This window comes from Hyla sarda, chromosome 2 (assembly GCF_029499605.1).
Source record: "Hyla sarda isolate aHylSar1 chromosome 2, aHylSar1.hap1, whole genome shotgun sequence".
Lineage (NCBI taxonomy): Eukaryota > Metazoa > Chordata > Amphibia > Anura > Hylidae > Hyla > Hyla sarda.
Genome location: NC_079190.1, coordinates 14,051,704 through 14,066,168, shown reverse-complemented (window position 1 = coordinate 14,066,168; position 14,465 = coordinate 14,051,704). Strand labels below are relative to the sequence as shown.

The window sequence follows — 14,465 nt, the reverse complement described above, 5'->3', positions numbered from 1 at the left end:
CCCCAGTCCGTGCCCCAACATTATCACAGTCCGCACCCCCAGTCCGTGCCCCAACATTAGCGCTCTGCTCCATTACCCCATCACCTTCATACACCAGAAAATGTCCACTGTCCTCCTGATGTACTGGGTCCTCTGGGACTTGTAGTGCCTCTGCTGATATGACAACTCCAGACTCTTGCTCAGGAACAGCTGCAGGTCTCGGAGGTTGCTGTTCCCCATTCCCATGTGTATGCTGATCCTGGAAGGTGAAACTTGCCGGCTGTATTATGGGCCTTGTCACCTGCTGGGGCTCATCTGGGGTGATGGCAGGTACCACATGCGATCTGGCCTTTGGCTCAAAACTCAGCTGGTATTGGGAAAAGCGCTCCTGGTTCCTATAGGACTCCGCCACTGGTCCCATCCTCTCCAGTATAGAGTCCATCTCACTCACTATGGTGGCCAGTTCTGTGCTTAGTGCATACAGTTTGTTATCATGCATGGACTTGTACTGTGGGTTCGCTGTCTTTCTGCATTTGTACCATGTGCTTGTGTTGCTTCAGCTCCTCCATCCTCCTCACCAGTGCAGGGATCTCCTCCGCCAGCTGTAGCTCTGGTGCCCGGGTGGTCTCTTTGCCCTGCTGGAGGGGTCTGGACAGTCTCTCAGGCTGGGTGAACACAGTGGAGCCATCGCTGGCTGGATCTCCTGAGGCCCGGCCACATACATTAGGGTCTAGGGCAGGAACAGTTTTGCTAACACCCTGAGATTTCCCAGGTGTCACCTCCATAGACTTGTCAGTATTTTGGTTCTCACCTCCAGCCTGGGATCTTGTGCGGCCTGAGCGGGCCATGCTGGAGACCACCTCTTGTTGCTGTAGGTTTTCCTGCAGTGTTTGTCTCTCCAGTGATGTCCTCGTCTGTCTCTGTGCTGGAGAGTGGAGCTGCACACCTGTTGCCTGTGATCCCCTCACCTCCTGTGCACCAACATGTGATCCCCTCACCTCCTGTGCACCTCCATGTGATCCCCTCACCTCCTGTGCACCAACATGTGATCCCCTCACCTCCTGTGCACCAACATGTGATCCCCTCACCTCCTGTGCACCAACATGTGATCCCCTCATCTCCTGTGCACCTCCATGTGATCCCCTCACCTCCTGTGCACCAACATGTGATCCCCTCACCTCCTGTGCACCTCCATGTGATCCACTCACCTCCTGTGCACCAACATGTGATCCCCTCACCTCCTGTGCACCTCCATGTGATCCCCTCACCTCCTGTGCACCTCATGTGATCCCCTCACCTCCTGTGCACCAACATGTGATCCCCTCACCTCCTGTGCACCAACATGTGATCCCCTCACCTCCTGTGCACCTCCATGTGATCCACTCACCTCCTGTCCACCAACATGTGATCCCCTCACCTCCTGGGCACCAACATGTGATCCCCTCACCTCCTGGGCACCAACATGTGATCCCCTCACCTCCTGGGCACCAACATGTGATCCCCTCACCTCCTGTGCACCAACATGTGATCCCCTCACCTCCTGTGCACCTCCATGTGATCCCCTCACCTCCTGTGCACCAACATGTGATCCCCTCACCTCCTGTGCACCAACATGTGATCCCCTCACCTCCTGGGCACCAACATGTGATCCCCTCACCTCCTGTGCACCAACATGTGATCCCCTCACCTCCTGTGCATCATCATGGCCTTGGTTTGCAGACTTGGGATCTATCACAGAGGTTTCTTCCTGGGAGTCTCTTGCTTGTTCTCCATGCTGTGAGCCTTGGCTGGCCGACTGTATAACACCACACACCACACTTGCAGATGCAGAAGCTGCGTCTTTCTTTACCGTAGACAAATCCATTTCCTTTTCTCCTCTCTTGGCACTGGCAGTGCTTCCATTCTGAGAATCTCTTTCCACAATATTAACTTTAGGATTTACATCCACCTTAGAAATAGCCTGGGAGTTTTCCCCCAGTGTAGGTCGAGAAGCCTGGGCCTTGCTTGGGGAGCTTCCCCGCCCTGGGCTTTCTCCAGACATGAGGAGAACTACAGAGACACAACCTCACAGCTAGGAGGCAGTATTATAGTAGTTATATTCTTGTATATAGTAGGCAGTATTATAGTAGTTATATTCTTATATATAGGAGCAGTATTATAGTAGTTGTATTCTTGTATAAAGGAGCAGTATTATAGTAGTTATATTCTTGTATATAGGAGCAGTATTATAGTAGTTATATTCTTGTATATAGGAGCAGTATTATAGTAGTTATATTCTTGTATATAGTGGGCAGTATTATAGTAGTTATATTCTTGTATATAGGAGCAGTATTATAGTAGTTATATTCTTGTATATAGGAGCAGTATTATAGTAGTTATATTATCGTATATAGGAGGCAGTATTATAGTAGTTATATTCTTGTATATAGGAACAGTATTATAGTAGTTATATTCTTGTATATAGTGGGCAGTATTATAGTAGTTATATTCTTGTATATAGGAGCAGTATTATAGTAGTTATATTATCGTATATAGGAGCAGTATTATAGTAGTTATATTCTCGTATATAGGAGACAGTATTATAGTTATATTCTTGTATATAGGAGGCAGTATTATAGTAGTTATATTCTTGTATATAGGAGACAGTATTATAGTAGATATATTCTTGTATATAGGAGCAGTATTATAGTAGTTATATTCTTGTATATAGGAGCAGTATTATAGTAGTTATATTCTTGTATATAGGAGCAGTATTATAGTAGTTATATTCTTGTATATAGGGAGCAGAATTATAGTAGTTATATTCTTGTGTATAGGAGGCAGTATTATAGTAGTTATATTCTTGTATATAGGAGGCAGTATTATAGTATTTATATTCTTGTATATAGGAGCAGTATTATAGTAGATATATTCTTGTATATAGGAGCAGTATTATAGTAGTTATATTCTTGTATATAGAAACAGTATTGTAGTAGTTGAATTTTTGTATATAGTAGCAGTATTATAGTAGATATTTTCTTGTATATAGGAGGCAGTATTATAGTAGTTATATTCTCATATATAGTGGGCAGTATTATAGTAGTTATATTCTTGTAGACATTACTGGAGACATTACTTGTGGGATATACATTCTGTTGTTGCACGGTCATATGACGTGTGACTGGTTGAATGTATAGATGTCATCTCCGGGGTTTATACTCACAACTGGGTTAATCTATACGTCTAACACTGTGCACATCCAGCACCCCTCCTCCTCCTCTATGGACAAGTCTTGTGGTCAGGACTGGTAAATAATGAATGGATCCTGTCACACATGAATGGACATTCCTGGGAAAGTGCTGAGATGGGACCGCAGGGTCTTTGTTCTGGAGGCCAGAGAGAGGGGTGCGGGCTCAGCAGGTAGTTGGCAGAAGAGCTGACAGCTCAGGATTATTATTCCTGTAGTGTTATATAATAGATACAGAAGCAAAGTTAGTCCTGCAGTATATACAGTCCTAGCATTGTTCTATATATATATATATATTGTGTCTATAGATGTATAAAATGTATATAGATACGTATAGTGGGGGAGATTTATCAAAACCTGTCCTGTTGCTAAGTTGCCCATAGCAACCAATCAGATGGCTGCTTTCATTTTTCACAGGCCTTTTCAAAAAAGAAAGTAGCGATCTGATTGGTTGCTATGGGCAACTCAGCAACTTTTCCTCTGGACAGGTTTTGATAAATCTTCCCCAGTGTGTATAGTGTTCAGTAGCTGCAGTGGGCAAAAATACTGTAGGAACATTAAAGGGGTACTTCACCCCTAGACATCTTATCCCCGATCACGGGGGTCCCGCCATCTCTCTGCTGCACCCGGCATTCGTTTAGAGCGTCGAGTGCAGTGCCAGAGGCTCGTGATGTCACGGCCACACCCCCTCAATGCAAGTCTATGGGAGGGGGCGTGACGGACGTCACGCACCCTCCCATAGACTTGCATTGAGGGGGCGTGGCCGTGATGTCACGAGCGGGGCGTGACTGTGATGTCATAAGCCTCCGCCCCCATCGATAGTCATCTGGCACAGAGCGAAGTGCAGCACCGGATCGTGGTGGTCCCCAGCAGCGAGATCATGGTGGTCCCCAGCAGCGGGACCCCCACAATCAGACATTTTACCCCCTATCCTTTGGATAGGGGATAAGATGTCTAGGGGCGGAGTACCCCTTTAACCTTCTGAATATCAATAGATTAAAGCCTCTTATTCTAGGAGGTTTGCATACTTTATTTCTTTTTTTTCTCCAATGCATTTAAAAAATAAGAAGTGAAGCTATTTTTAAAATGTTTAGAAATCTGCCGTTACGTGTATACAGCTCTTATGCAGTCCTATGTGTATCCATAGATACATGAAAGTATGGAGGGGACCCAGATTCCGAGCCTGCTCCATACACAGCATGTGCCGACTATTTACGACAGCTGACACTCACTGGCAGAGCCCAGGATCTGAGACAACTCCTATTCTAGCCAATTAACTCCTTAGATGCTGCAGTCATTAGCGACTGTGGCATCTAAGCTGTAAGACAATAGGGGAGGGGGGGGGGCAGAATGGTTAAATAGCTGCTAGAGGCCAACTGAAAGGATCACGACCACAACACACTGTAATACATTAGTATTGCAGTGAAGTGTATTTGCCATCCTGTCCCTTGTTGATTGGCGTTAACAAAAAAAAAAAAGAGAGAGAGAAAGAAAAAAAAGTTCATCATTTTTGTTTAAATATAAAAATACTACTATATGAGGTCACAGTGTGGGCCTATCTGCTATATGAGGGCAAAAAGTAGTAATATTGGTCTCAGTATACAGGATTTGGTCAGTAACTTTCATCCTTGTATACTGGTATTATTGATAATATTGGTCCCAGTATAAAGAATTTTGTCAGTAACAGTATAATAGTGATATGTGTAGGTATAATATTTCTCCTTGTATAATGGTATTATTGGTAATATTGGTCATTAAACAGGATTCGGTCAGTAACAGTATGATGGTAATATGTATTGTGATGATATTCCTCCTTGTATACTGGAATTATCGGTAATATTGGTCTCAGTATACAGATTTGGTCAGTAACAGTATGATGGTAATATGTATGGTGATACTATTCCTCCATGTATACTGGTAGTATTGGTCAGTATACAGGATTTGGTCAGTAACAGTATGATGGTGATATATATAGTGATAATATTTCTCCTTGTATACTGGAATTATCGGTTATATTGGTCTCAGTATACAGATTTGGTCAGTAACAGTATGATGGTAATATGTATGTTGATACTATTCCTCCATGTATACCGGTAGTATTGGTCAGTATACAGGATTTGGTCAGTAACAGTATGATGGTGATATATATAGTGATAATATTTCTCCTTGTATACTGGAATTATCGGTAATATTGGTCTCAGTATACAGATTTGGTCAGTAACAGTATGATGGTAATATGTATGTTGATACTATTCCTCCATGTATACCGGTAGTATTGGTCAGTATACAGGATTTGGTCAGTAACAGTATGATGGTGATATATATAGTGATAATATTTCTCCTTGTATACTGGAATTATCGGTAATATTGGTCTCAGTATACAGATTTGATAAGTAACAGTATGATGGTAATATGTATGGTGATACTATTCCTCCATGTATACCGGTAGTATTGGTCAGTATACAGGATTTGGTCAGTAACAGTATGATGGTGATATATATAGTGATAATATTTCTCCTTGTATACTGGAATTATCGGTAATATTGGTCTCAGTATACAGGATTTGGTCAGTAACAGTATGATGGTAATATGTATGGTGATACTATTCCTCCATGTATACCGGTAGTATTGGTCAGTATACAGGATTTGGTCAGTAACAGTATGATGGTGATATATATAGTGATAATATTTCTCCTTGTATACTGGAATTATCGGTAATATTGGTCTCAGTATACAGGATTTGGTCAGTAACAGTATGATGGTAATATGTATGGTGATACTATTCCTCCATGCATACTGGTATTATTCGTGAGTATACAGGATTTGGTCAGTAACAGAATGATGGTAATATGTATGGTGAATATATTCCTCCATACACACTGATAAATAATCAAAAAACAATAGGCAACGAAGTCTTCAGCATTGACAGATCTATCATTCTACATATTATGTTACCTGCTGTACATGGGGTCATTTCCTGAACATTTCAATCAATAGTCTTTGCTGATAAAATTGGGTAGGTCAGTGTTTACCAGCCAGGGTGCCTCCAGCTGACCTACTCATTTTTAGCAGCAAAGACTATTGCATCATTAATAGTGCCATATGGTGCCCTTCCTACACATGCACCCTATAGTGTGTAGTATAGTTGAAATTCCTTGTGTTTTCTATCCCCTCTTTTTTTGTTTTTGCTTGGTCTATTGGTCTATTTTACATTATGATATAAAATTCCAGACCTATATATTGGGGGCAGGGACATACACAGGATGAATAGAAAAGGGGGCTTGAGCCCCTGCCCTTTTCATGTTCCTCCTATAAGGGCCCTAGGCAGTCTGGCATCATTATGTGGGCATTTATATAAATAATTATAAGAAGTGCCATTTTTTCTTTTTTAGTTCAGCTCCTGCCCCCAAAATGTCTGTGCACGTCCCGGATTGGGGGTTCCATTTGATAAGATAAGGATAACTGCACAGAACTAAAGGTCATGTATTACCTGATGCATAAGGGACGGTTTGGGTTAGAAAAGAATTTCTGAAATGACTGACCTCTAGTGGACACGATGGTGAAGTGCAGAAATATCAAGGTGAAAGACTAAAACAGACTCCATTAAATGAGGGTGCACTCTAATAGGGAGGAGGGCGTAGATGCATTGGCAAAACATGGGGAGATTTATCAACACTCGTATAGAGGAAGAGGCCCATAGCAACCAATAGTATGGCTGCTTTCATTTTTCACAGGCCTCTTTAAAATGAAAGAAGCTATCTGATTGGTTGCTATGGACAACTCGGCAACTTTTCCTCTGGACAGGTTTTGATGAATCTCCCCCATTGTCTCCTCCATAGAGGGGGCTAGACTGTAGTCAATAATTGTCCTACAGGAGTGATGGCTGCAGTGCCCCCATAAAAGTGAAGGCCTAGGTGCCCCATAACATTCACTCATAACAATGATAGCCAGAGTGCCTCCATAGTAGTGATAATCACAGTGCCTCCATAGTAGTGATAATCACAGGGCCTCCATAGTAGTGATAATCACAGTGCCCCCATAGTAGTGATAATCACAGTGCCTCCATAGTAGTGATAATCACAGTGCCTCCATAGTAGTGATAATCACAGTGCCCCCCATAGTAGTGATAATCACAGTGCCTCCATAGTAGTGATAATCACAGTGCCTCCATAGTAGTGATAATCACAGTGCCTCCATAGTAGTGATAATCACAGTGCCTCCATAGTAGTGATAATCACAGTGCCTCCATAGTAGTGATAATCACAGTGCCTCCATAGTAGTGATAATCACAGTGCCTCCATAGTAGTGATAATCACAGTGCCTCCATAGTAGTGATAATCACAGTGCCTCCATAGTAGTGATAATCACAGTGCCCCCATAGTAGTGATAATCACAGTGCCTCCATAGTAGTGATAATCACAGTGCCTCCATAGTAGTGATAATCACAGTGCCTCCATAGTAGTGATAATCACAGTGCCTCCATAGTAGTGATAGCCACAGTGCCCCCCATAGTAGTGATAATCACAGTGCCTCCATAGTAGTGATAATCACAGTGCCTCCATAGTAGTGATAGCCACAGTGCCCCCCATAGTAGTGATAATCACAGTGCCTCCATAGTAGTGATAATCACAGTGCCCCCATAGTAGTGATAATCACAGTGCCTCCATAGTAGTGATAATCACAGTGCCTCCATAGTAGTGATAATCACAGTGCCTCCATAGTAGTGATAATCACAGTGCCTCCATAGTAGTGATAATCACAGTGCCTCCATAGTAGTGATAATCACAGTGCCTCCATAGTAGTGATAATCACAGTGCCTCCATAGTAGTGATAATCACAGTGCCCCCATAGTAGTGATAATCACAGTGCCTCCATAGTAGTGATAATCACAGTGCCTCCATAGTAGTGATAATCACAGTGCCTCCATAGTAGTGATAGCCAGAGTGCCTCCATAGTAGTGATAATCACAGTGCCTCCATAGTAATGATAATCACAGTGCCTCCATAGTAGTGATAATCACAGTGCCTCCTTAGTAATGATAATCACAGTGCCTCCATAGTAGTGATAATCACAGTGCCTCCATAGTAATGATAATCACAGTGCCTCCATAGTAGTGATAGCCAGAGTGCCTCCATAGTAGTGATAATCACAGTGCCCCCCATAGTAGTGATAATCACAGTGCCTCCATAGTAGTGATAGCCACAGTGCCTCCATAGTAGTGATAATCACAGTGCCTCCATAGTAGTGATAATCACAGTGCCTCCATAGTAGTGATAGCCACAGTGCCCCCCATAGTAGTGATAATCACAGTGCCTCCATAGTAGTGATAAGCACAGTGCCTCCATAGTAGTGATAGCCACAGTGCCCCCCATAGTAGTGATAATCACAGTGCCTCCATAGTAGTGATAATCACAGTGCCTCCATAGTAGTGATAGCCACAGTGCCCCCCATAGTAGTGATAATCACAGTGCCTCCATAGTAGTGATAGCCACAGTGCCACATAGTAGTGATAATCACAGTGCCTCCATAGTAGTGATAGCCACAGTGCCCCCCATAGTAGTGATAATCACAGTGCCTCCATAGTAGTGATAGCCACAGTGCCACATAGTAGTGATAATCACAGTGCCTCCATAGTAGTGATAGCCACAGTGCCCCCCATAGTACTGATAATCACAGTGCCTCCATAGTAGTGATAATCACAGTGCCTCCATAGTAGTGATAATCACAGTGCCTCCATAGTAGTGATAGCCACAGTGCCCCCTATAGTAGTGATAAGCACAGTGCCTCCATAGTAGTGATAAGCACAGTGCCCCATAGTAGTGATAATCATAGTGCCTCCATAGTAGTGATAATCACAGTGCCTCCATAGTAGTGATAATCACAGTGCCTCCATAGTAGTGATAATCACAGTGCCTCCATAGTAGTGATAATCACAGTGCCTTCATAGTAGTGATAATCATAGTGCCTCCATAGTAGTGATAATCACAGTGCCTCCATAGTAGTGATAATCACAGTGCCACATAGTAGTGATAATCACAGTGCCTCCATAGTAGTGATAGCCAGAGTGCCTCCATAGTAGTGATAATCACAGTGTCTCCATAGTAGTGATAATCACAGTGCCTCCATAGTAGTGATAATCATAGTGCCTCCATAGTAGTGATAATCACAGTGCCACATAGTAGTGATAATCACAGTGCCTCCATAGTAGTGATAGCCACAGTGCCTCCATAGTAGTGATAATAACAGTGCCTCCATAGTAGTGATAATCACAGTGCCTCCATAGTAGTGATAATCACAGTGCCTCCATAGTAGTGATAATCACTGTGCCTCCATAGTAGTGATAATCACAGTGCCTCCATAGTAGTGATAGCCATAGTGCCACATAATAGAGATAATCACAGTGCCCCCCATAGTAGTGATAGCCACAGTGCCCCCCATAGTAGTGATAATCACAGTGCCTCCATAGTAGTGATAATCACAGTGCCTCCATAGTAGTGATAGCCACAGTGCCTCCATAGTAGTGATAATAACAGTGCCTCCATAGTAGTGATAATCACAGTGCCTCCATAGTAGTGAGAATCACAGTGCCTCCATAGTAGAGATAATCACAGTGCCTCCATAGTAGAGATAATCACAGTGCCTCCATAGTAGCGATAATCACAGTGCCTCCATAGTAGTGATAATCACAGTGCCTCCATAGTAGTGATAGCCTCAGTGCCTCCATAGTAGTGATAACCACAGTGCCTCCATAGAAGTGATAGCCACAGTGCCCCCCATAGTAGTGATAATCACAGTGCCTCCATAGTAGTGATAGCCACAGTGCCCCCCATAGTAGTGATAATCACAGTGCCTCCATAGTAGTGATAATCACAGTGCCTCCATAGTAGTGATAGCCACAGTGCCCCCCATAGTAGTGATAATCACAGTGCCTCCATAGACTCCATAGTAGTGATAATCACAGTGCCTCCATAGTAGTGATAGTCATAGTGCCACATAGTAGAGATAATCACAGTGCCTCCATAGTAGAGATAATCACAGTGCCTCCATAGTAGTGATAATCACAGTGCCTCCATAGTAGAGATAATCACAGTGCCTCCATAGTAGTGATAATAACAGTGCCTCCATAGTAGTGATAATCACAGTGCCTCCATAGTAGTGATAGCCTCAGTGCCTCCATAGTAGTGATAACCACAGTGCCTCCATAGTAGTGATAGCCACAGTGCCCCCCATAGTAGTGATAATCACAGTGCCTCCATAGTAGTGATAATCACAGTGCCTCCATAGTAGTGATAGCCACAGTGCCCCCCATAGTAGTGATAATCACAGTGCCTCCATAGTAGTGATAATCACAGTGCCTCCATAGTAGTCATAGCCACAGTGACCCCCATAGTAGTGATAATCACAGTGCCTCCATAGACTCCATAGTAGTGATAATCACAGTGCCTCCATAGTAGTGATAGCCATAGTGCCACATAGTAGAGATAATCACAGTGCCTCCATAGTAGAGATAATCACAGTGCCTCCATAGTAGTGATAATCACAGTGCCTCCATAGTAGTGATAATCACAGTGCCTCCATAGTAGTGATAGCCTCAGTGCCTCCATAGTAGTGATAACCACAGTGCCTCCATAGTAGTGATAGCCACAGTGCCCCCCATAGTAGTGATAATCACAGTGCCTCCATAGTAGTGATAATCACAGTGCCTCCATAGTAGTGATAGCCACAGTGCCCCCCATAGTAGTGATAATCACAGTGCCTCCATAGTAGTGATAATCACAGTGCCTCCATAGTAGTCATAGCCACAGTGACCCCCATAGTAGTGATAATCACAGTGCACCATAACAGTTATAGCCAAAGTGGGGACATTACAGTGATAGCAGCAGTGCCCTCAGAACAGTGACATCCACAGTTCCCCAATAGTGGTGATAGCCACAGTGCCCCATCATAGTTATGGCCAATGTGCAACAGAACAGTCACAGCCATAGTTTCCCTTAACAGTGATAGCCACAGTGCCACCTAGTAGTGACAGCCACAGTGCCCCCCCCTGTAGTGACAGCCACAGTGCCCCCATAGCTGTAATAGCCACATTGTCCCATAGCTGTAATAGCCACAGCACCCCCATAGCTGTAATAGCCACAGTGCTTCCATAACAGTGACGCCCCCAGTGACCTATAACACTGCAGTTATAGCCACATTACCACCATAACAGTGACATCTACAGGGCCTTTATAACAGTGACATTTTAGTGTACCATAAAAGTGTCAGCTACAGTCCACCACAGTGTCCCCATAACAGTGGCATCCATAGTGTCCCAATAAAAGTCAAAACCATAACCACAGTGTCAGTCACAAAGCCCCCATAACAGTGACATCCACAGTACCTTAAAGGGGTGCTCCGGTGGAAACCTTTTTTTTTTTTTAAATCAACTGGTGCCAGAAAGTTAAACAGATTTGTAAATTACTTCTATTTAAAAAAATCTTAATCCTTCCAATACTTATTAGCTGCTGAATACTACAGAGGAAATTCTATACTTTTTGAATTTCCTTTCTGTCTGACCACAGTGCTCTCTGCTGACATCTCTGCTGATGTCCGTATCAGGAACTGTCCAGAGCTGGAGAAAATCCCCATTGCAAACCTATACTGCTCTGGACAGTTCCTGATATGGGCAGCAGGTGTCAGCAGAGAGCACTGTGAACAAGACAAAAAATAAATTGAAAAAGTATAGAATTTTCTCTGTAGTATACAGCTTCTAAAAAGTACTGGAAGGATTAAGATTTTTAATAGAAGTAATTTACAAATCTGTTTAACTTTCTGGCTCCATTTAATAACATTCAGTACCATGGCCACAGTGTCCACATAGAGTGATATCCACAGTGCCCCCATAACAGAACCCATTTAATAAATGCAGTTCAATGACTGTTATTTAGTTATTTTTTTATTTATTGTAATTTATGTTTCATTTCCCTCTTTTTTCAAGATCTCTGCTTGCTGTCAGTAAATGTAAGTATTCATATTATGAATCCAAACCTGAAAAAAACCCATCCAGACCTGTTGCATGGAGGAGCTGAGGGTTCGTTTCAGTTGTAGACAATCCTCTGTGAGGACAATAGCCTAATACATTTTAACCTGCACTGATACATTGTAACAAACCAGCAATGGTCAGGAAAGAGATTTGTGTTCCTGCTGTGGGCACTGATGGGTTAACCAGATAAGTTGTATCAGTGAGTGATGATAAGTTTGTGCTTAGTTGACAGATCGGGGTCTGGTCTAGTATATCGTATAATGTCCAGGCTGATAGCGGTGACACACTGATCACAGCAGGGCGACGTTCACATTGCAACACCATGTCTGGTATCAGGCAGACTTTGATCCCCAATACCCAGGCTGCAGGAAATCCTTCTCCGTGCACTCACAGCATGGCGATTGAATTTGCCCCACGCTCCGTCCCCTTAGAGCGGAGGCTGCAGACGGCGGCCGTGGTCCAGTGGGTGTACTCCTTCCTGGCTCTGGGTAAGACAGTGCTCTTTGTTTCCTAATGTACGGGACTGACAAATTATAACCAACCGACCTGACACACTGTAACAAACAGGGCCTGACACACTGTAACCAACCGACATGACACACTGTAACAAACAGGGCCTGACACACTGTAACAAACAGGGCCTGACACACTGTAACAAACAGGGCCTGACACAATGTAACCAACCGACCTGACACACTGTAACCAACCGACCTGACACACTGTAACAAACAGGGCCTGACACACTTTAACCAACAGGGCCTGACACACTGTAACAAACTGGGCCTGACACAGTGTAACCAACCGACCTGACACACTGTAACCAACCGACCTGACGCTGTAACAAACTGGGCCTGACACACTGTAACCAACAGGGCCTGACACACTGTAACAAACAGGGCCTGACACACTGTAACCAACCGACCTGACACACTGTAACCAACCGACCTGACACTGTAACAAACTGGGCCTGACACACTGTAACCAACAGGGCCTGACACACTGTAACCAACAGGGCCTGACACACTGTAACCAACAGGGCCTGACACACTGTAACCAACTGGGCCTGACACAGTGTAACCAACCGGGCCTGACACACTGTAAGGAACTGGGCCTGACACACTGTAACGAACTGGACCTGATACACTGTAAGGAACTGGGCCTGACACAGTGTAACCAACCGACCTGATACATTGTAACAAACTGGGCCTGACACACTGTAACCAACCAATCTGACACACTGTAACAAACTGGGCCGGACACAGTGTAAACAACCGGCCTTACACACTGTAACGAACTGGGTCTGACACACTGTAACCAACCCGGCCTGACACACTGTAACAAACTGGTCCTGACACATTGTAACGAACTAGGCCTGACACACTGTAACCAACCGGGCCTGACACAGTGTAACAAACCGGTCTGCTCTGTGCATACGTATTACAGGTAATCTGAGCATATGTTTTATAATACTGTGCTGCCGAGCAATGTATCTCAGCCTATGATCTGTGATACTGTGTACTAAGCCCTGTATCTAAGGCTAGCATGTGTGATACATGGGGTGCAGATGTAGAAGTCTCACCTGGTCCAGTATTATATATATGGTACATGGTAGGTTGGGGCCCGGGGCCCCGCTACAGGTTCTCTATCAGGGTTCGCTGAGCTGCTGCATTTGTGATTCTGTCTGCTGAGAGGCAGATGTATCTAAGCTTAACATGAGTAAAAATGTCTCCTGAGAGGCTAATGTATCTAAGCCAGTAGTCTCCAAACTGTGGACATCCAGCAGTTGCAAAACTACAAATCCCAGCATGCCTGGACAGCCAACAGGAATGTCCACTGATCAAAGCCTACCATGTGTGATGTTCTCTACCAAGGATCTAATGTATCTAAGCCTTTTACATGTGAAATTGTCTCCTGAGGGTTAGTTGTCTTTAAGCATATCACATCTGAAACTTTTTTGCTGAAAGGAAAAAGGTATCTAAGCCAATGGTCTCCAAACTGTGGCACTCCAGCTGTTGCAAAACTACAAATCCCAGCATGTTCTGACAAAAATTATCTCCTGATAGGCAGATGTATCTAAGCCAATGATCTCCAAACTGTGGACCTCCAGTTATTGCAAAACAACAACTCCCAGGATGCTGGGAGTTGTAGTTTTGCAACCACTGGTGATCCACAGTTTGGAGACCACTGATCTAAACCATGTGTGATGTCATGTGTGAAACTGTCTACTGAGGGGCTGAT

General features: G+C 43.9%; 1 protein-coding gene across 2 annotated transcripts in view; it reads left to right on the top strand.

Annotated features, from left to right (window-relative positions):
* Positions 1-3,202: 3,202 nt before the first annotated feature.
* The window catches only part of MOGAT2 (monoacylglycerol O-acyltransferase 2), a 101,192-nt gene continuing 89,929 nt past the window's right edge, over positions 3,203-14,465 (top strand). The window contains exon 1 of one of the 2 annotated variants that reach the window (XM_056561186.1): positions 3,203-3,378. In XM_056561186.1, coding sequence (XP_056417161.1) covers positions 3,297-3,378 — 82 coding nt within the window. In that variant the 5' untranslated portion in view covers positions 3,203-3,296. Of the gene's footprint in view, positions 3,379-12,137; positions 12,716-14,465 lie in introns of those variants that run through there. The other variant, XM_056561185.1, reaches the window with a different exon arrangement.